Source organism: Pan paniscus, chromosome 1, assembly GCF_029289425.2.
Source record: "Pan paniscus chromosome 1, NHGRI_mPanPan1-v2.0_pri, whole genome shotgun sequence".
Lineage (NCBI taxonomy): Eukaryota > Metazoa > Chordata > Mammalia > Primates > Hominidae > Pan > Pan paniscus.
The window spans coordinates 136,987,648-137,011,888 of NC_073249.2; the positions used below are offsets into that span (position 1 = coordinate 136,987,648).

The window sequence follows — 24,241 nt, forward strand, 5'->3', positions numbered from 1 at the left end:
TTCCTACATTTTGTTTTCGTACTTGGGTAGTTGTGTTTTTTGTTTTTGTTTTTCTTTTTTTAATCATTCATAGGCTCCTTTTCTTTTACCCATGATTTTTTTTTCTTTTTTCCTTTTTTAAGACAGGTTCTCACTCTGTCGCCCAGGCTGGAGTGTAGTGGTGCGATCTCAGCTCACTGCAACCTCCGCCTCCTGAGTTCAAGCGATTCTCCTGCCTCAGCCTCCCAAGTAGCTGGGATTACAGGCTCGCACCACCACCCCCGGCTAATTTTTGTATCTTTAGTAAAGAGGGAGTTTCACCATGTTGGCCAGGCTGGTCTCAAACTCTTGACCTCAAGTGATCTGCCTGCCTTGGCCTCCTAAAGTGCTAGGATTACAGGCGTGAGCCACTGTGCCTGGGCTTTTACCCATGATTTTAACATATAACTATGTATCTACATATTACTTGAGTTTGTTTCTTTAATGTTTCACTGATGTATTTATCTTTGATATACTTATTGTAGTTTTGTTGTATGTTTGTAGTAAGAAATGTAAGTCAAATGTTCCTCATGTAAAACAAATTTCTTGGTTATTTACTTTGCATATGAGTTTCTGAATAAACAAGTGGTATATACTTCTAGTAATACACTAATATATGCTAACATCCATTCTCCCCTTTTTCTCTAATAGAAGCCCTGCTTTTTTGCCTAGGAACATGGCCATATAGAATAAACACAATTCCCATCCTGGAAGCTAGTTGTATTCACGTGGCTGCTTTAAGCAATGAGATTCATGTAGAAAAGTAGGTACAATTTCTGGGAACAGTCCTTTTCTCCCTCTCCATTGGCTGGAATATACACAGGACGACCGAACATAAGGTTGGTTTGTTTGCTTGTTTGTTTTGAGATGGTGTCTCCCTCTATCGCCCAGTCTGGAGTGCAGTGGCATGATCTCGGCTCACTGCAAGCTCTGCCTCCCGGGTTCACACCATTCTACCTCAGCCTCCCGAGTAGCTGGGACTACAGGCGCCCGCCACCACGCCCAGCTAATTTTTTGTATTTTTAGTAGAGACGGGGTTTCACCGTGTTAGCCAGAATGGTCTCGATGTCCTGATCGCATGATCCGCCCGCCTTGGCCTCCCAAAGTGCTGGGATTACAGGCATGAGCCACCACGCCTGGCCAAAGATAAGGTTTTAAAGACAGCAAAGTAACAAGATAGAGGGAGCCTCAGTCTCTGACACCTTGAAGGGTGACACCAGCCCTGCCTTGTCTATCTGAACTTATATATATGAGAAAGACACTTCAATATTTCTGAAGCTGGTATTTTTAACTTTCTCTCGCCACCACTACTAACTCTAAGTAACAACTGGAATGGTAATTTATGAATTATCTGAAGATAACTGGCATATAGACAATATTTTTCAGACAGGAACACAGTGTTTATTCAGGCATTTTATTTCCTCCATTAAAATGTATCATTTTCCTCATAAGGATTTTGCATTTTTCCCATTGTTTATTCTTAGACAGTATACAGTTCCAAGTTTTGCTGCAAATGGGATTTTCAAATTACATTTCCAATTGGCCAATGCTATATTCTATATACAGATTTTCTATATAATACAGATTTTCATGGTGAACTATTAAACAAAACTACCTTTTGTCATTTCTAATAGTTTTTCAACTGTTTCTCTTGGATGTTTGTCTCTACAATCACACTGCTCAAAATAAGGACTATGTTTTCTCTTCCTAATACTTCTATTTCTTAGGGTTAAATGATTGTTGCATAGGCAACAGTCATTATTGTCTTAATCCTGACTTGAATGCAGATGTTTGATGAAGCTTTCTGGAAGACCTTCCTAGTCCTTAGCCAAGTTACAAAGGCTTTATTCTATTCTCAGCCTGAAAAATTTAAATCTGGAACGTGTTCAATCTTAGGAAATGTTTTTCCAGCATCTATCAAGCTTATAGTGGTTTTTTTTTTAAGTTAAAGTAATAAATTTCCTAAAGGATTGAGTTACATAATCGTCATGTTGCAGTTTTCAGATAAACCCTACTCTACCATGACACATTATTTTGGGATATTTAATTGGTCATGTTTTTTCAACATGACCAGTTTCAACAAATTACATTTGTTCATAAGTGAGACTGGTCTATAGTTATCTTTGATGAACAATTTTCTGGAATAAGGATTATGCTAGCCTCAGAGACCAAATTGAGATGTTTCAACATTTTGTATAATCTAGAACTGCTTAAAGATTCTCTTTCATAAGTTTTTATTTCCTTTTAAATGCAAGCATTACACGGACAGTGTTTTCTTTTGTCTGATTTTTAAAAATTGATTTATTGCTATCCACTTGCTAATTTCTAGTTTCATTGCATTGTGATGACAGGATGGACCCTGAATTCCTACCTATCAACAAACAAAAAAATATTGTGGTTTTTGCTTCATGGTCATCTTTTCATGGCATTTGAAAAGAAATATTCTATAGCTATTAAAATTTGTGCACTATATAATTCAAAATGTTTCCTCTATTTTGAACTCTTTATCTGACAATTTCTAAGAGCTGTGTTCAAATATGTAGCTATGATTATAAATTTGACAATTTCTTGTTTACCAAGTTTTTCTTTACATAATTTGATATCATGCCGTGCAGATTGTGTTTTATGAGTTAATTTCTGAAATCCTTGCATGTTCTAAAATTGCTAGAATGTCCTTACTGTGCCCTTACTCTTGACAGTTTCACTCAAGATAGAAGTCTAAATTCAAAACAGTTCTCCCTCAGAACTTCAAAAATAGCAGTATGTTGTAGCACTCCAACGTACAGATGACAAGTCTGAGACCAATGTGATTCTTTTCCCCTTATAGGTACACTGTTTCTCTTTAGACATTTTGAGATTTTTCTAAGCTTGGGATTACACATATTTTGTCAGTATTCATCCTGTATGACTTTTTCATTGTTTTTGCTCAGCACTGGAGACTTCTAATATGAATCTTTCATCAGAAGATTTTTTTTTTCCTATTCTTCACTTCTTTTTTCACTTTCTGGAACTCCTCTATATATTTATACTGTAACATACATACATACATTCAAAAATATTTATTGCATAGTATTTACCTGGCACTGTGATATATACAGGGTACTCAATGGTGAATTCTCTATACATATGGCTCTTAATCTCATGAAGTTTAATTTTTAAACAGATGGTATTCTGGGTTTTCTATGTCTTTAAGAGATACATCTATGTCTTTTACTGTAACTTCCATCTTTTTTATCTTTTCTTGTAAGCTCTGGAAGTATCTTCAGCTCAAAATTCTAGCTCAGTAATTTGATTCTCAGCCATGTTTATTCAACTAATCAGCCTAAAACAGAGTTTATTTTCACAACTGTTTATTTCCAAGATACTTCTTTATACCAACTCGCATTTTTAAAATTAGTACAATAACCTCTAAAATATTTGAGGATTATAATGACATATAATATGATGAGGATTACATATGAAACTATTATAAGTAGTACTAATTATTATTCCATATAATACTAATTATACTTGGTCATTTTTCCCCCGAATTGTTTCCCCAAGAATTCTTTCTGCTTGTTAAGTTTGCTGTGTATTTTTCATGTTGCTCTTTTCCTTAAATATTTGCTGTTTCTCATTTGTCTACTTGCAAATGAGAGCCTAGGAGTCAACAAACTTTTTATATAAAGGGTAGGCTTTGAGGCCCAAACACAGTATCTGTCATATATTGTTTTGGTGTTCTACAACCCTTTAAAAACGTAAAATCTACTAAGAAATAGGTAGTGGGAGGCCTGCAGATAGCAGTTTTCCAACCAATAAATTTCTCAGTATCATTATCTGGAGTTTATTTTCTGGGCTTGAGTGAAAAATTCCCTGAAGATTGCGATTACAGGAAACCTAGCATTTTAATTGTGTGAGGAAGGAGAAAGGAACAGTCAGAAGGAAAATTGGGAAATAGACAGCTGGCAGATTTTTCTTTGTTTGCTTGTTTTCTAAGTATGAGGAATAAAGCTCCTTGTGGTAATCACAATATACCTAGGGCACTGCCACACTTCGATGGCCCCTATTTGTATGCTCTGCATTATATGCTCTGCACATATACTCTGTGAGTCTCACCTTATTTGGCAAACATCAAATTGTGTTACAGCTATAGCTTAGAGGAATTCTGTGGACCAGCAGCTCTGAGTCAGAGACCAGAATAACTATCTAGTCCTTCAAAAATCTGGCTTAGCACACTACAGACACCCCATCTCAGAGCTGTCTCTACAATTGGAGGTAATTCTTTAATTTCTGTATGTGGCTGTCAGTTCCTTGGCTCTCTTGGTTTCACCAAGATCTAATTCCTTGCTTTGTATCTTCTAGAAATATTTCACAGCACCCTTCTTGTCTTCCTAGTGTGATTATAAATCTAACCTTATTGCTGAAATTTGTATTATTGTATCTCCTCTACAATTTTAATAGAACTTTAGAATTTAATGACTTGAATCAAGCATGCCATTTTAATCTAACTCTCTTAAATCTATACTTTATACTGATCTAATAAATAAGCTACCCATAGTACCCTTCCACACTCCATGCTATTTCATACCTCCCTGTCACCAAGGGGGCCATCTGTCACCATCAACATCACCCCACCCTGACCCCTAATATAATATTTTTCAACTTTGTTTTAAAACAAAAACTGGGAAATTTTATCATTGTGGGATTCTCCGTAATATTTTCTGAAAGCATTAGAATTCACAACAGACCTCTGGGAATTAGAGGTCTGGGAAAGAAGAAGGGAAAGTCAAGAAGAGATTAGACTAGTATGGCTGTCTCCAAGGAGGCCTCAAATGGTGGCAGGACCTACTGAATTTACCATTGCCAAGAATCTGCCCTTCAGCCTTGCAGATTCCCTGGATTTGTTCGAATACCAAATAGAGATACAGCACTGAGGGTAGGGACCATAACTACCAAAAAAAGTCAAATTGTTTATTTATAAAATGAACTGTAACTGTCACGCAGACTAGAACATTCCTGCCTGTACGGTTACTCCATTTTCTGTCCATCAACAGGTGTCAAACTGTAATCAAAAGTTTGTATGCCAGGCGCAGTGGCTCATGCCTATAATCCCAGCACTTTGGGAGGCCAAGGCAGGCGGATCACTTGAGGTCAGGAGTTCAAGACCAACCTAACCAATATAATGAAACCCCATCTCTATTAAAAATACAAAAAAATTAGCTGGGCATGGTGGTGTGTGCCTGTAATCCCAGTTACTCGGGAGGGCTGAGGCACAAGAATCACTTGAACCCAGGAAGCAGAGATTGCAGTGAGCTGAGATAGTGCCACTGAACTCCAGCCTGGGTGACAGAGTGAGGCTATGTCTCAAAAAAAAAAAAAAAGTTTGCTTGTAATTAATGCCACTAAATGGTACATTAAAAAATGATTAGAATGCTAATTTTATGCTATGTATACTTTACCACAATAAAAAAGTTTGCTTATATTCAAAGTAAGGACAATTTGGTAAATAAATCAAATGTTAAATAACATCTAAAATAATCTGATAATATCCACTTCTACAATAAGAACAATCTTGCCAACAAAAACAGAGTTCTTAAATACATTTCAACATGCACCAACATTTACCTTTGTAGTTCTTTTCTCTGTTTCTACATGTACAAGAGTGGGCTTATTATATGGGAAAATTACTACACCTACTAACTTACCAATATAGTTGTAAGTATTAAATGAGGGGGGGAAAGTCCCCATTTTCTGACTCCCACAGGTCTGTTATAGATTCCAGTGCTTTCAGAAAGTATTATGAAGAATCCCCCAAACCTATGTTTATATTCAAAAGGGCAGAAACTCCTGCCTTGATAGGGGAAGAGTTACAGGCACCAGAAATTTGTATGAGGGCCCTATGAATGTTCTCAAAGTGCAATCACTGACCACTACCTTCAAAATCATGTGAGATATTTGTTAAAAATATATCACCTCCAGGATAGGCGTGGTGGCTCTTGACTGTAATCCTAGCACTTTGGGAAGCTGAGGTGGGAGGACTGCTTGTGTCCAGGAGTTCAAGACTAGCCTGGGCAACAAAGCAAGACCCCATCTCTACAAAAAAAATATTAGCTGAGTGTGATGGTGCACGTCTGTGGTCCCAGCTACTTGGGAGGCTAAGGCGGGACGACCGCTTGAGCCCAGGAGGTCAAGGCTGCAGTAAGCCATGATCGTGCCACTGAATTCCAGCCTGCATGACAAAGACAGACCCTAAAGAAAAAAAAAAAAGTAGAAAAAAAGAACACCTCCAAAGAATATGCTCTGGTAAAATCTAGGTTGGTACCCCCAAATCCTCGTTTCTACAAACATTTTAGAACTACTCCCCTTTTCTAACATTTAAGGTGACCTGAAGGATGAAGAATCAGCCAAGGAAAGCTGATGGGTATACGCTATAGAATAAGAAAATGCAAAGGTCTTTGTAGGAAAGAACTCATCAAAAAAGTAACAAAAGGCCATTATGGCTGGTAAGAATGGTATATGATATAAAGTTGGAAAGCTAGGCCAGTCTGATCAACATGATAAGGAGTTCTAACTGTATAGGTACAAAAAAAAAAAAAAAGCATGAGATTAACATCATCTGAATTACATTTTTAAAAGCTTATACTTGTGTAGAAAACTGAATCTATCATGGTAAGGGTGGAATCAAGATTAGTTAACAAGAAATTATCATGACTTGAACTGGGTTGGTTGCAGTGGAGGTAGAAGAGTCGGCAGATAAATTTTGGAAGTAGAACAGACAGACTTTTTGATAGACTGCAGGTAGGAAGTGATAAAAAGGGAATAATACAGGATAGTCCCTAGGCATGTAGCTGAAACAACTGTGTAGGTTATAAATAAATTTCTTTGGTTATTTAGAACTATGTATCTCACTTTGTAATAGAGAAAACAAGTGATACTTGGAAAACAGAAGTTGAAAGGTGTTTAAGATCTTATATAAATCCTTATTACAAAAGCAATGCAAATATAAACACTAAGGATCACAAAAACTAACCTGACTATAAAGTAAACTGCCCGTCTACAAATTATCCAATAGGAAATACATGAATTTGAATTTCTGAATTAAGCACAGTAACAAAATACACTTTTATCATTACCTTGCAAATTAGCTAGGCTGTATAAAGGCTCAGGCGTCCCACAAAAAAGTACTACTTAGATGTTCTTTCCTATCTCTCATTCTAAAACATTTACCCAGTTATTACATAGGATCCTTGTTACATAATGGTTTTCTTTCCAAAAGTTTCATATCTCAATCAGACTACCAGAGACATTGTTTTAAAAAAAATCACTCAGCTTAGTATCAGAAGAACCAAATACTAATAACCTAGAGGAATTTATTATTCTTTTACCTTAGCCCTTCCACAAACATTTTTAAATAAAGGAGAAATAAGAGGGTAACAAGTTCTATTATCCTTAAAATTTGAACTCCTAAGCAAAAAGGCTTTCAAAAGCCTGCTAAGTAAATACAGACTCCTAGATAGTATCCAAATTTATCTAGTCTTCAACTACCCTTCTCTCATTTGGCACCAAATCCCTAAAATTAGATGCAAGTATCTATTAGATATTGCCAGCTTAAAGCTAGGCAAACCTAGTTCACCTCAAAAAAAAAAAAAAAAAAAAAAAAACAACTGTATTGGTTCAGAAAGTCTAGTTTTAAAAGCCTTATTTTACACAAAAAGATAAATTATCTGTGGGATTCTACAAATGTCCATACATTCACCCACTTAATACCTTACAATTTGATATATTCATCCATTTATCCATTCGATGCCTCAAAACTTTTCTAATTTCACTGAAATATAGCCCCCTATGCCAGGCATGGTGGCTCACACCTGCAATCCCAGCACTGTGGGAGGCCAAGACAGACAGGTCACTTGACCCCAGGAGTTCGAAACCAGCCTGGACAACATGGTAAAACCCCGTCTCTACAAAAACTACAAAAATTAGCTGGGCATGGTGGCTCACACTTAACAGTCCCAGCTACTTGGGAGGCTAAGTTGGAGGATCGCTTGAGCCCAGGAGGTTGAGGCTACACTGCACTCCAGCCTGGGTGACAGAGTGAAACGCTGTCCCAAAAAAGAAAAAAAAAAAATACGGACCCTACTCTCAAAAGAGGCCACAGTAAAGATTGAAAAAAATAAGAGCACTACTTTTTAGTGACATAGATGGTTGTTTGAAAATAAATTATTTAAGAATAGATCCTCTATCAAGCTCATGTTCTCTTTTTAAATATGTAGGTATATAAGCCATAAAAAGTAATTTTTTAAAAAGGATAGAAATATTTGAAAGAGAAATAATTCTTTTAAAAGAAAAGTCTGCTTCTTGGTTCTTCAGCCAAAAACAGACATGACAAAAGAACTAACACAACTACAGAAAACTTTGTATCAAATGTATTTTCAGCAAGACTTCAAGATTTGACACAGGCAGAGGGAAAAGGAACAAACTTAAAAAGAGTATAAATAAGGTCAGTTCAAACTCACCTCTATTTGAAATATGCTTTAAAAACAATTTTAGTCTTATATTTTAAAAATATGATTGAGAATTTTTTTTTCTTTAATTCAAGTCTTCTCAATCATCTTAAAATACCTGTGAGCTGAACTGATACATTAAGGCAAATTTTTATTTTAAATACTCATTTCATTGATGAACTCTGTTTCATTTAAACTGCTAATCCAGGGAGAAAGTTTTCGTAAAAAACATTTTATTGCTACAAAGGGAAACATGGTCACAAAGAGCCTTTAAGCGTATCTTAACGCAAATTACTATTCAATGTCTAATGCAGTAAAAAAATACACAGTCAGAGCACAAAATACTTGCCCAGTTTATATCTTCTAGGGTAAGTATTCAAAAAATTGATGCACACTTGAATATTCACTCCCAAGAGCAGCATTTAAGATAAAATGATTAGAATAGATATACTAACAATACACATTTGTTATCCTTAACACCAATAAAGTAATAAAAATTAAGCTTAAAAATTATACAAACAATTTATCGGATCTAAGTTTGGTAGCTATAAAAACTAAACTAAAATAGTTTTACCTTCATTTTATTAAACAAATGTTAAACATTTAGAAATTATATAAAACAAATTTTAATATGTGGAATGCATGCAACATGGGTGTTAATTCATATTTTAAGCTATTAAATTTCTTACCCTTTTTTACATTAGAACCGAAATGTAAAGCTCCTTTTAAATCTAATACCTTATATTTAATTTTCTTCAGGTTGCTCAACAGGGAAGTCAGCAGGTTCTTCCTTTGCTGTTTCTTCCTCTACTTCCTCTACTTCCTCTACTTCCCCCACTCCCTCTACTTCTCCCACTACCCCTACGTCCCCTCCTTCCCCTACTCCCTGTATATTTCCCTCGCCCTCTATTCCTCCTTCTCTCACTTCCTCTACTTCTTCCACTTCCTCTACTTCCCCCACTTCCTCTGCTTCTTCTTCCTCATCTTCATCCTCCTCTTCTTCAATAGGTTCATCAATCTTCTCTTCATCCTCCTCATCTCCTTCTATTTGCTGATCCTGAGAATGGTCTTGAATTTCAAAAGGATTCTCACCCTAAAAACATAAGAAATGGCTTTCAAAATCAGCACATTCATTATTACATTATCTGGCAAGTGAAATTTTTACTTGTCATATCATGAGGAAGAAATGCCATTTTGCAACTTTTCATAGTAAATTATAACAAATTCATTAAGTATTTGTTGACTGTCCATTTCATACCAATGTGAGCATATAATTTACTGAAGCCATTACTTTATCCTCCATAACTGAAATGCTTAAAGGTCATATTTTCCCCTTAACTGTATTTCTAAATAATCATACACACACACACACACACACACACACACACACATATACACATGACAAAGGCAAGTGTGGTTTTTGGTAGAAACAAAGGGATGATGCAAAGATTTACATTTTGCTTAATTATATGAGTATTAATGTTACAGAATCTCTTTAAAACTCAAATGAAAATCAGGTACCTCGCTTAATCTACTAGATACCATGCCTTACTTCTACTTTTAAAAAGTAGACAAACCTCTCAGTAAACATTCACAGGTACAACTTTATTTTAATATTTTATTTTAATACTTCAATTATATATCTGGATCAAATCTCATATAGATTTGACCATATCAGAAGGCTATATTAATGTAGTAAGAAATGAAGTAACAGTGAAGGTTATTAAGCAGGAAAATACTAAGACTGGCACTACCCTTTAAGATGAATGACACAGGAATGTGTAGGATGAAGCAGAGAACCAAAAGAAGGAATACTAGTGAGGAGGCTACTCTAATATCCCAGACCAGGGAAATGTAAAAGATGTGGTGACATTATTCACAGAACAGGTAAATTACAATCACTATTCTAATGGAAAGGAAAAGGGGAGGAAGTGTATATATGCTATTAATATATATAATTGTAACTTCAGATATCTAGATGTCTAACAGGCAGCTATAAATTTGCAACTCAAAAGAGAGGAGAGTTCAAAATAAGATATTTACATTTATGAATTGCCTGCTTGCAGAGAGTGCATTGGTGAAGCCAGGGTCTTAAATGGGAAGGCCCTGGGATGGGACTGGTGGATTAAGTAGAAAAAAGGGCTGCAATAAAAACCCTATGAAGATGCCTACACTATACATGGGGGCAGCAGAAGTTAGAAGTGAAGGAACACAGCTGGGTGTGGTGGCTCACACCTGTAAGGCTGAGGCGGGTGGATCACAAGGTCAGGAGATTGAGACCATCCTGGCTAACACGGTGAAACCCTGACTCCACTAAACATACAAAAAATTAGCCGGGCCTGGTAGCAGGCACCTGTAGTCCCAGCTACTCAGGAAACTGAGACAGGAGAATGGCGTGAACCCAGGAGGTGGAGCTTGCAGTGAGCCAAGATCGCGCCACTGCATGGCCTGGGCGACACAGCGAGACTCTGTCTCGAAAAAAAAAAAAAAAAAGTGAAGGAACACTTGGTGCAGGAGGAAACCCAGGACAGTAAAAAGACTACCTGATAAAAGAGAGTTTCAAGAATAAGTGATAGATCAACAGTGTCAAATGATACATATAAAAAAGCAGAAAGCAATTGAAAAAGGTCACTAGAGTTAATCATCAATACAGAATGGGGGTTCTTGAGGATTTATTGTACTATCCCCTTATTTCCATACATTTAATATGTTATAATTTTTTAAAGACCACTAGATTTGATAATGACAACATTAGTAATCTTAGGAAGAGCAGTTTCAAAAGTATGATGTGACAGTTAGACAGCAGCAGTTGTCCAAGAATGTATCTTTAAAATTTCCTATGAAGCTGTCAAAAACCACAGGCCCTGATTCCAGCACCCTGAGATTTTCATTTAGTCTGTACTGGAGCTCTTGCTGAAAACACAAATTCCTGGATCAATCTCAGACTGCCTGAATCAAAATTTCCAGGGGAGATGCTCAGTAACTTGCATATTTAAGAAGCATTTCAGGGCAAAAATTAGCTGGGTGTGGCAGCGTGTGCCCGTAGACCTAGCTACTCAGGAGGCTGAGCCAGGATAATCGTTTGAACCCAGGAGGTCGAGTATGTAGTAAGCCCAGATCACACCACTGCACTCCAGCCTGGGCAACAGAGTGAGACTCTGTCTCAAAATAAGAGAAGCATTTTTGGAGATATTTATCAGTGAAGTTTGGGAAACCCTAATTCAGAAAGCCTAAAAAAGGGCTTAGGCAGCTTTTTGTTTATCTTAGCCTCACGGGTGATTGAACACATTCCTCCGGTTGAGAACTACTAGTTTAAAGAGTGAATAATAGAGAGGAAGCAAAGAGCACACGCAAAGTAAACTACCATTTCAAGTATGCTGGGAAGAGACAAGATGATAAAATAGGGTGGGCCAAAGTCTAGGAAAAGTTAAGTCATTTTTAGTTTAGGGACTCATAAGCATGTCTATTTGAGGAAGATTAGAAAAAAAAAAAACAGGAAAAAAATCAGATGCAAGTAAGGGAAGAAATAATGATGGAATTAGAACAAAGATGAAAGGCAAAGATTTTTCCTCACAGATAATAAAGGTGAAGGAAAGATATATCTAAGGCAGAAATGAGAACACTTACTGAATTTACATCTAATGGTCTCAATCTCCCTAATGCAGGAGAAGAAATAAGCATATGGGAAGTAGCTGAGTGTGGTGGTATGTGCCTGTAATCCCAGCTACTAGAGAGGCCGAGGTGGGAGAATGGCTTTAAACCCAGGAGTTCAAGGCTGCAGTGAGCTATTATCGCACCACTGCACTCTGGCCTGGGCAACACAAAAAGATTCAGTCTTAAAATATATATATATAAGAAAAAGAATATGGGAAGCAAAGAGAGCAAGAATGAAATCTGAGACATGAGGTTATTAAAGGTTGGAAGAGTCACTACAGGAAACACATTACACTGGTAGTTAATAAGTAAAATTATTGTGAATTGAGTGAAAATCTGGGAAACACAGGACTGGCACGCACGATTCCACATTTTTTAGCAAGACAAACATTAAAGCTAACCATAGAGCTAGAACTAATAAGGAATTTGAGAGCGGCACCATTCCCTACTGAAAGGGGTGATTATCAATGCCCAGAGCAGGGAGTGAAGGCAGAACAAGATGATACAGTTGGAGAATTAGGAGAAATTGATGAACTGTTTATCTCAATGAGGACAAAGTTGTTTTGTTTTGTTTTTTTTCTGTCTTCTCTGCTGTGTCTCTAAGGGACAAAGATTTAAAAGGGCATTTTATCAGACTGAGAGCACTTGACGGTGGAGGGACAGTGGAGGAGTTTTAAGCCATGACCAGAGCTGACCATGAGCAGAAGATGTTCTGGGGAATGACAACAGGGAACAGAGCAGACAGGCATGCTGAATAAAGGGCCATCATTGAGTAATGTGACCCCAGTGCTTCTTGAATTTTCACATGCATATAAATCAACAGGAATCTTGTTAAAATGAAGATTCTTATTCAGTAGGCCTGGGTATGACCTGAAATTCTGCATTTCTAATGAGCTCCCAAGTGATGCCAATACTGCTGATCCACAGATCACATTCTGAGTAACAAAGTTCTAGAGGAGTTCTCAGTTCAGGTGTGTTCTCTACAACATGTGCATGAGCAGGATACTCCCACCAGTGACATCTCTCATTTCATGAAGTGACTCGATTGTGTAACTTGAAAACACTATATAGAAATTCTAATTTTGCATTCTTCCCTCATTAAAAATTATCTTCATACATCAATAGAAACCACTGACTTCTCAGAAGTTTGTGACAATGCAAGAATAAAAATCTAATTTTTCCTTCTTTAGCTATGATGCTTCTTTTTGATGCCATACCTCTCATAAAATTGGATTTCAATTGAGGGCTGCATTCATTTCTTTAAAGTAGTGTCAAGAATGTAGTAAATGGTGACAAATATTAACGAATATTAGATTAACAAATTAGAAAATAGGCCCCTAAGGAACGAGCTGCAAGAACTAATATTATTTAGCTTGGAAAGGACTGGTAGAGGGACAATTTAATGGTCATTAAATATGTATCAGGTTTTCTTCACAGAGTAGCTGTTAAGAGTCACAATAGACAAAATAAACAAAACTTCTTTAATCTATACATACTAATGTAAATAACACACTGTTGTAAATCCTCAACACAACAGCTCTCTTCAGTGTAGAATAATGATTTTAAGGTAGGTATTATTTTGTAAAGACTGAAAAATAACTTCTATCAGACCAGTCTGGGTATTATAAGAGAAGTAAAAACACAACAAAACCAAAAGACTAACCTCTAAAATTTATTCCCGAATCACAGTAAGCTCTTATTTGTATATAAGTGTTTATCATAAATTTTATGTAAAGATGGATTCAAGCCATAACATATGGCAAAAACCCTGAGGAGTAAAGAGTATATATCCAATTGTTCACATATGAATTTCCTAATATTAGAAGCAAACCTCTCTTCTCCCACCCCCCAAATTCCATGAGATTCCTTCTTCTGGAGCAACATATCTGACCTTCCTGCTACCCTCCAACTTTTATGCAAGGAAAAGGAATGATTTATGCAATCAGTATGCTTGGAAGAAAAAACTAGGTGGATACAACACAGTCCGTTGTGGGTCCCCTCTTTTGGGTCTTCCTAGTGACAGAAAAGGTATATCCTAGTCTGCTCTATGCCATGTGGTAAACTAGGAGAAGCCTGTTGCTGTCCATCTGGGCTGGTAACAGAAATTGGGAGGATCTAAGTCTACCTAATTCAGAAGTGAAATATTAAAAGTCCACAGCAACTACATAGCTAAGATATATTCTCCAAGTCAATCTTTTCTTAAATCAAGAATAAAGCTGACATTTTGATTTTCTATCTAATTCTTGTGTATTTCTCATTGATTCAGAGCTACAAAGGTGATAAGAGAGGAATCACTGCTCCCATCTTGACCAACCCAACAGTTAGGAAAAAAGATGTTTTACCTATATGCAAGATACTGAGTAAAATTCTTCTTAATATGTTATACTATATTCAAGTATCACAAAAGGTTACTATGTCACCAGTTAATTATTGCAATACTACAATATTATTGAAAAGGTTTTTGCCCTAAAATCTTACCTTAACAAAACGTTCATATCGCGCCTTCACTATTGGATTATTTAAAATGCTTGTAGCAGTCAAGACACTCTCTCTTTTTATTTGTTCCTTATAAGCCTATAAAAAACAGAACACACTGAGGGTTCTTGAAAACCATGCCATGAAAAATATTTCCATAATTAAAACAGCATTTCATGCTCAAACCCTTAGATTTAAATGACTTATCTTCTTACAAACTATAGAGCAATAGCAACTACATAACCACAGTCTAAATCTATGAACTCAAACAATGAAGATTCAAGCCAATCAGCTTCAAAAGAAAACACTCAGTCCCACGAATCTACAAGTCTAGATTCTACTAGATAGCTGCCTTCCCTTCTTTCCACTCCACATCTGCCTCCCCAGCCCCCAACTATTAATTTTCACGCTGTCAAAAAATAAAGAATAATTTTTCATACTACAAGAGTATCTAGTCTTCCTCTAGGCTGTAGTTATTTCAAGACTATTATACAGAGGAAGAAAGTTACCAGTATAGAAAATTGCCAAAATGGTGTCAAGGGAATATCAAGAGAAGAAAAAGACATAGATTAAGAAAAGATTGTATGTGTTCAAAAATGCTTGAAGAAATCTGAATTAAATGAGGTTCACTTCAATACAAAATAAAAGTTTAACACTTGGGTATGTTCTATTTAAAACTTGAGGCTTTAATATCTGAATCTTTAAATATGCTTTTCAAACAAACTGATTTCCCACAATATAAACATTTGTATTGTCTGAAGTAAATCTGACTAAATAAAACCAGCCAAGCCAATAGAGAAGCAGAAATATACTGACCAAAAAGAAGACAGTAAATTTTTCAGGGATATTCTACTAAAAAATGTAACAATAGATGCTAGCTGATAATGCTGTTTTTAAATGTATTTTTCCCAACCATCAGAAAAATGTATCAGTAATAATCAAATCTTTACTTTCTTTTTTATTCTAAAACACAGACACACACAACACACACACTCTCTCACAAAACTGTTTTGTACTGACTTTTTAAAAAGTTAACAGTTCAACAAAAGCTACGATTTCCTGAATGCTTACCATTACCAGGCACTATTTTAATTGCCTTATACGTTTTAATTAATTTAATTCTTAAAAAAATCAGATAAGAGTAGAATGATCATCTACCCTCATTTTACAGATAAGGAAACTTAGACAAAGGTTAACTTGCTTGCTTAACACATGTTATAGATTGAACAACTCAGGGAGTCTTACTTTAGAGCTCAATCTTAACCACTATATACTGCCTCTCTGAGTATACTTACAGTTATTTCCATATGAGATTGATAAATTGATAAAATTGCAGATAGGTGTGAAGCTATGGCCAAAGAACAACAGAAGATTGATGGATAATCTGGCAACTTTATTAAGACAGATGAAAATTTTACCTGCTTCCCTTTGATATGATCAGGAGATTTTAAGTGCTGCTGAACTGAACTATGTAAAGCAGGGATATACACACTGCAAGCGCTGCAATGAACTGTCTCTACCTTCATCATGTGATCATCTACAGTAACACCTACAAAAGACATTCAATTATTAAAGAAATAATTCATATATTATTTCTGACCAATGAAGTTTTTACTACTTAATTTCCATGATTATTTATACCCCTTCTTCCAAAATAAAGATCAGAGTGCATAGGTTTATGTTGAGTATTTCTACCACATCTCATAAATCTACATATGTAGATTTAATATGTTGCTAACTAAAATTATTAAGGTACAATTACATTATAGTTCCTAATCATGTTAAACAACCATGCTCTGAGGCCTGTACATTCATCCTCCCAAAACTATAATATAAAGGAAAACAAATATTGATTTTGTAGTAAAATAAGAATTTCCATGATTAAGAATGTGGATGAGTAAGAAAAGGGGAAAGGATGTCAAAACTGGATTCATAAGGAACAAAGGTATTCTGGATCTTGCAAATGTGACCAGGGTTTATTACAGGTGAACATATAAACATATGCAAGGGAAGGGTGTAAGAGAATGGTACTTTCTGCAAGTTAGTACGACTGGAACAGAGAAGAAGAGACTAAAGATGAAAATAGAAAAAAAGAAGGGCCTAAATAATAAAGAGCTGTATGTACCACGCCTAGGAATTTGAACTTGATCCTGGAGAGGATGAGGAGCCACTGAAAGTTCCTGAAATAATGAGATCATGTAATAAAATCGTAAGATAAGAAAAACTGGAAGTAATGAAACTACTTTGGAAATACTACAATTGTCAAGACAACAGAAAAGGATTTGAACAAATACAGTATTTAAAGGAGAGGTAAAGAAACAGATTTGATAAATGTTTAAAAGAGAATTGATGTTATCAACTGATCAGTACTATAGATACAGTAAGGAAAAAGTACCTAGTATATAACTCTCTACTTCTGGCTTTGGTAGATGGTGCAGGCCCTTCTCAAGATATGTGAAGGAAAAAACTGTGAGGTTTTGTTTTGCTTTCTTTGTAAGGTAGGATATGCTCAAGGAGACGATAAATTTTTTGGATATGTTGATTTTGTGTGACTGCTGTAAAGAGATGTCAGTAGGCAGTTAGATGTGTAAGACTAGAGTTCAGAAGAAAGATCTGTGCTAGAAACATAGATGTATAAGCAATGAACATCTAGATACTAACTTAAGCTCTGTAAGTGAATTTATTAGGAAGGAATATAAAAAGAGATGGTAATGGGGCTAATGACAAGGTACTGAGAAACATCAAATTCTAAAAGAGTGGCAGAGAAACCATAAAGACTTAAAAAATGACAAAAGGATAAAGAAAACATTAGGCCAGTGAAGTGCCACAGAAACAAAGGAAGAAAAATGATTCATGAATAATATAGTTAGTAAAAAATGTTACGGAAGATAATGATTCAAAAGAACCTAGAGAAGTTGGTGTTGGTAACTTCTGTCACAGCAGTTTCAGTAGACTAACAGTAGTAGAAAGTTGTTTAATGTGCTTAATGTAATATATGTGAGATGAAGAAGCAGAGAATAGTGTGGGTTATGCTTAAAGAAGCATGGTTATTTAAAAAGAAAAAGAAGACAGGTTATTTAGGAGAACTAGTGTCTGTTTTTCTTTCCTTTTCTTTTATTCCTTTTGTTGGCTGTTTTTTGTTTGGTTAGTTCTTGTTTTTGTTCTTGTTTTGTTTTGTTTTTTTTAAGTAAAAGCATATTTACAGACTCCAGAGATGGAATCAAAAGAGAAGGAAAGACTAAAAAACAGAAGAGTTCATAACTTGAATTTTGGGAGAAGGAATAACAGAAACAGAGAACAGAGAGAAGTATCTTTCATCTAGAGGAAAAGGTAACTTTTCCTCTCAAACTGAAGTGAAGAAAGTAATGGCAGGTAATGATAAATTTGTAAGCATTAGAACAGGAAGACAAAGAAGTTCATTTCTGGTAACTCACTCAGAGCTACTGTATATATGACTGTACTATATCACTCTAGTGGCTATCATTTACATTTAAACAGGCTATGATATATAAAAATACATGTAGAATTTTAAAATAATTTGTTTTAAATACTTACCTTCCATAACATCTTTTTCAATTATTTTAACTACTTCTGTTTGATTATTTGTCTGTTGCTTACGAATAGATGTTTTCTTGAATTTATTCACCATACACTCCTAGAAAACAAAATAGAAAGAATCTAAATAGCTTTCAATGAGCACTCAAGTATAATGCTTAGCACTATGTTCATTCTATGGAAGATACAGTATCTGCTATATAAGAATTAACATCTTTTCTCGAGGAGTTTATAATTTAATTGAAAAGATAATCATAAAATATTAGGAACCTACAAAAATTATTCATTTTTCAAAGTATATTTTAAGCATATAGAGAAAGGGATCAAAGGGAGCTAGAATATTTAAGAGGTCTTCCAGAGTAGGTGGGTATTTAAGTTATAAAGGACACACAGAAATCCATTAAGGAAATAAATTACAGAAGATTGTTAATTAAGGGTCACAGTTCTATGAGAATTACAGTGGTCTGAAAGGTCACTTTTTTTTTTTTTTGAGATGGAGTCTCGCTCTGTCACCCAGGCTGGAGTCCAGTGGTGCGATCTGTGCTCACCGCAACCTCTGCCTCCCGGGTTTAAGCAATTCTCCTGCCTCAGCCTCCCAAGTAGCTGGGATTACAGGCATGCACCACCACGCCTGGCTAATTTTTATATTTTTAGTAAAGACGGGGTTTCACCATGTTGCTCAGGCTGGTCTTGAACCCCTGACCTCGTGATCCACCCGCTTCAGCCTCCCAAAGTGCTGTGATTACAGGCGTGAGCCACTGCGCCCGGCCTGATCATTGTATTTTTAACTTTCTAATAATTCCATCTCTTCTGTCCAAATTAATTGTATGTACAGTCAACAGTCCAGCTCAAGCCCCTTCTTTAAGCATTCCTTAACATTCCCAACTGTCTTTCCCTTTGCTAAACTCCTACATTATTTCTGAATTCCTGGCATTGCCACTTAACAGTCATTTAACTGCTCTGAGCATAATCTTTCATGATAAAAATGAATTGTTACAGGGCTCAACTGAAATAACGAATGAATGTAACCAGCACAACTCCAGTTAATGGATGATAGCTGACTCCACATCAATAAAGTTGTTAAAGGACACCTCCCGCAGAAACTGTGAAAAATGTAATAATTTCTGAAATAACAAATACAAATTCTATTATAGAGGAATTCACAAGTAATTCTGGGTTAATTTTAAAACAACTCTTTCTTTAAATAGTAAATTAAAATTTTAGAAACATAAATGCGAGAGATGGGGAGAGTGAAAAATGAAATCATAAGAAATTCATATCAATAAAATGCTTCTCACTTCAAAAACATCTACTCACATGCAAAAACTCCATAACTACTTTATCAAATTTAGTTTGTTTCTGTATATGATCTAATGTTTCCTGATGTGAAGAACTTTCCAGATGCAGTTCAATATCTTTTTCTTCAAATGTTCGAAATTTACAAAATGAACATGTAAATGCCATTCTGTAAGAGAAAAAATTTTCCTTTAAATATTACTTTATTCAACTATAAAGAGTTCATAAGAATATAACATTGAAACTAATTTTACCAACATAAATGATTTTCTTTCTTCCTCTTTATGACTGAATTAAACTTAGCTTAAATCCAAAAAAAACAGTATTTAAGTACATATTTGGACAGCACCCATATACCACTTTGCATTTCTAGCCCACCTTGGAGCTTCCAGGTAGGAAAAATTGAATCAGGGGGTCTATAAGTTATCCACTTCAAGCCTGGACCAATTAAAAAGGCAAAGCAAACCTCAAGAAGTATCAAGTTCGAAAGTTCTGCAACTTATTTTACATGTTGTTCCATCCTCAAGCTTCTAAACCAATGGTAGTATCAATAAAGCAAGGTGGCACACCACCAGACAATCATAATTCACTCCTGTGGAATTCTTGGGTGATAAAAGTCTTGCCTTCTAAAGACTACTTCACTTAGGGATAACTAATAGGCCTGGACTGGACAAATGCATACATCTGTAAGCTCAAGAGCCACTCCATAATGAACAGTCCCACCTAATTGTTTCTTTTTTTCTTTTTCTTTTTTTTTTTTTTTTTTGAGATGGAGCCTCGCTCTGTTGCCCAGGCTGGAGTGCAGTGGTGCGATCTCAGCTCACTGCAACCTCCACCTCCCCAGTTCAAGCAATTCTCCCACATCAGCCTCCCAAGTACCTGGGACTACAGGCATGCGCCACCACACCTGGCTAATTTTTGTATTTTTAGTAGAGACAGGGTTTTTGTCACCTTGGCCAGGCTGGTCTTGAACTCCTGACCTCAGGTGATCTGCCTGCCTCGGCCTCCCAAAGTGCTGGGATTACAAGTGTGAGCCACCGTGCCCAGAATAACTGTTTCTATTTTACATTATTTTCTTTTCCTTGAATTATGCCAGCAGTCACATAACTGGTTTCTGTCTCCAGTCTCCATTTTCCAATTAATTCTTTGCAATGTTATTAGATTTATTTTCCTGGTTGAGAGTATGAGCTCTGGAGCCAACTGCTGAGTTCATATCCTAATTCCATTTTGTGATCTTGGGCAAGTTACTTGACTTGGTTTTCTGGGCCTTGGTTTTCTTACATTGAGATGAGAACGCTCACAGACGTGTCTGAGGATTTTTAAAAATTAATGCAGACAAAGCCCTTAGAACATTTCCTAAAACACAATAACTATTCAATTAATTATTGCTACTTCCTATAGGAGGTAAGAGCACATTACTGCTCAAAGGGCTTCATTAGCTCCATAAGCTCCAAAAACGAAGACAAAAATGTTTTCAGCTGCCATCCAGGAAATTTCCTAATCTCTTCTTTTTGGCTTTACTCACCAATACCTTTAACATTATCTGGCACAGCATGTCTTCATTAAATGTTTAAATTAGATTATACCTTTCACCCATTAGAGTCACTTCAATCTACACTGCTTTCAATTTTCTAAATAACAATAACACATTCCTGTTTGCTTTGATGGCAAGCCATGGCCTCTACCTGGGCTGCCTCTCACAACTCCTCCTGTAACCCTACCATTCCCAGATCAATTCAAATACTACTTCCATCATTGCAGCCTCCCCTGATTTCCATGCACCCTTATTTATTTATTTTTTGAGACAGAGTCTTGCTCTGTTGCCCAGGCTATGGAGTGCAGTGGCGCAATCTCAACTCACTGCAACCTCCACCTCCCAAGCTCAAGCTATCCTCCTACCTCAGCCTCCCAAGTGGCTGGGACCACAGGCACGTGCCACCACACCTGGCTAATTTTTGTATTTTTTGTAGAAATGAGGTTTCACCATGTTGCCCAAGCTGGTCTTGAACTCCTAGGCTCAAGCAATCCGCCTGCCTTGGCCTCCCAAGGTACTGGAATTACAGGCATGAGCTACCATGCTTGGTCTCCTATACCCTTATTTAGAAGTTATATCTCATGAGACTACATTGTACTCCTGGTATCCTTCACCATACACTATTATTTATGTACATCTCTCACACATCCATCTCTTTTTCCCCAGGTTCCCTTAAGGGTAGATATAAACCTTTCCATGTGCTTTATTATGTGGAAAGCATTCAAATATCCAAGGGAAGGAACCTATCACAAGAATAGTGATTTACTCAATCTCGAATCCTCATAACTCAAAGTAAAACTGCTCTGATAAATGAAAATAACTTAGACTACTTTAAAGAAATTATATCCTAAAATGATAATTTATGAGTTAACATTCTTTTGGTTATATCATCAGATTTATATTTAGAGTTACAGAGAAAATAGCTAAATGAAAGTTCAATTCTTTCATTTTCTCTATATCACAATTTTATATATTAACATGAACATAATCCATATCTAAAATTTTTCATAAGAAAAGTACTCATAGGGCAATTAAATTTAAAAAATTGCATCTTATAATGTAAAATGATTTTTACACTCCAAGATGCTGATAATTTAAAGTCATTTCTACACCAAAATATTAACTATGCCTGTTACTTCTACCAAAAGAAGGAATCACAAGAGATAATGAATGGGACAGAGAACTCACAAGGACTAAAAATAGCAGTAGTTCTTGAAACTAGAACTACTCTTCTTTTTATGGATTGTTTTGTTTTGTTTAGAGATGAGGTCTTGCCACGTTGCCCAGGCTGGCCTCAAAATTCTGGGCTCAAGGCTTTAAGAAAAATTTAGACATTTTTAAAAAACTGCTAAATTGCTCTCTAATAGTTATAATATACTGTCACCAACAAATTTTAAGCGTCCTTTGACCATTCCTTACTTAGCAAATCAAATTTCTCCTTAGAAATAAAATGGCATACTATTATTTAAATTTTTAGTTTAATGAAATTACTGTTAAGTTTAAACAATTTCCTTAAAATTATTACTAGCTGTTTTTTGTTTCCTCATCATATTAAACATCTTAGTTTTCTTACTTTTTAAAATAATTTGGGTGATGTTTTAATCTAACTTGGACATTAATCATTTCTCATGTTTAAATTTTCCAAGTCTGTTTGCACTCCTTTCAAATTTTAAGTTTTTATTTAGCCAAATCTGCTCATAATTTCCTTTGTAATTTATTCTATAACTTTTAAGCCTGGGAAAAATATCTCCTTGCAGAACATTTTGTTTTTCTGTAATTTCATTTTTTTTTTACTACATTCATTCCAGGTGTCATATGAGGAGGCTCTAAACTGATTTTTGTTGTTATTTCATTGTTCAACCAATTCCCCTCTTTTTTTTTTTTGAGAGAGTCTCGCTCTGTTGCCCAGGCTGGAGTGCAGTGGCTCGATCTCATCTCACTGCAAGCTCCGACTCCTGGGTTCACGCCATCGTCCCACCTCAGCCTCCCGAGTAGCTGGGACTACAGGCACCCACCACCACACCTGGCTAATTTTTTTTTGTATTTTTTTAGTAGAGACGGGGTTTCACCGTGTTAGCCAGGATGGTCTTGATCTCCTGACCTCGTGATCCGCCCGCCTCGGCCTCCCAAAGTGCTGGGATTACAGGCATGAGCCACTGCACCCAGCCCAATTCCCCTCTTATTTCTAATATCCTCTTTATTAAATATTACATTCTTCCTTACAGTCTGTTCACAGGCTAATCTGGTATAATAATTAGCTTTGTGTATTGCCACATATTTTTAACTATTATAGCTTTTTAATGATTGATTATCTATAAAAGCCAGTACCTACTCATTTACTCTTCTTCAGAATTTCCTTTGGGATCTGGATTGGAAAGAACTTACATATTTGTAATATTTAGTTCCTGCCCATGAAAATCACTGTGACTCCATACAGTCAAATCTCAATGACAAGTGTTTCTTTTTAAGAATACTGTTATTTCTGAATATTTGATATCTTTTGGATTGCCAATATGAATAGAATGCCTTTTTTCTTATGTTTTCTAAGTAGTGATTACATATAAATATCAAAAACCAAAAGCATTCCTCTATATCTTTGAACAAGTCTTTCATTTGAATCTTAAGAACTTTTTAATATTACAATTGATGTGTTGGCCTTTTCTAGGAAATCATTTTTTAATGAACCTAATTTTCTGACTCTAAGTACAAACCTGTATCCATCTCCGTATTTCTCACTGTTTTTTTCTCTTCTGCGCCTTTGTTTCTCTCGCCGAGCCTCAATTCGCCGCTTTTCTTCCTCTTCATTTTTAGGATCAGTTTTTGCTAGGATATTACACAAAAAAGTAAAAGCTAAAATTCATTTTTCCATTCTCTCTTTCCAATCATCAGTTCATAAAGTACATACTTATGAGGTATACTTAGTGATTGTAATCTAAAATTGAACTCACCAAAAAAATCGGAGTTTGAGACTATCTAGTATTTCTGAAACTTCACTAAATGAACTTCATTCATTTGAATACCATCATCATGAATTCTGTCATATCTGCTTGTCATCTATGTGATTATTTGCTACATATTTTTCTTTAAATGTGCTCATTTGTCCTATCCTTATTCTAAGCAATAATATCCTTATCACCTAAAATCATCTTGGGCATCACATACTTTGGGAAAAACACTAAAGTAACCTGACCGAGCATGAAAATGGAAGTCCAGTAAACACTGCAGA

At 35.8% G+C, this 24,241-nt stretch overlaps 1 protein-coding gene across 3 annotated transcripts in view; it reads right to left on the minus strand.

Moving 5' to 3' along the window:
* Positions 1-3,332: 3,332 nt before the first annotated feature.
* ZNF326 (zinc finger protein 326) overlaps positions 3,333-24,241 on the minus strand; it is a 38,549-nt gene continuing 17,640 nt past the window's right edge. For all 3 annotated transcript variants that reach the window (XM_003808403.7, XM_063607022.1, XM_063607023.1), the window contains 6 exons: positions 23,727-23,838; positions 19,503-19,650; positions 18,186-18,285; positions 16,049-16,179; positions 14,634-14,729; positions 3,333-9,594 (listed from right to left, as the gene is read on the minus strand). In XM_003808403.7, the coding sequence (XP_003808451.1) occupies positions 9,247-9,594; positions 14,634-14,729; positions 16,049-16,179; positions 18,186-18,285; positions 19,503-19,650; positions 23,727-23,838 (935 nt within the window). In that variant the 3' untranslated portion in view covers positions 3,333-9,246. The remainder of the gene's footprint in view (positions 9,595-14,633; positions 14,730-16,048; positions 16,180-18,185; positions 18,286-19,502; positions 19,651-23,726; positions 23,839-24,241) is intronic.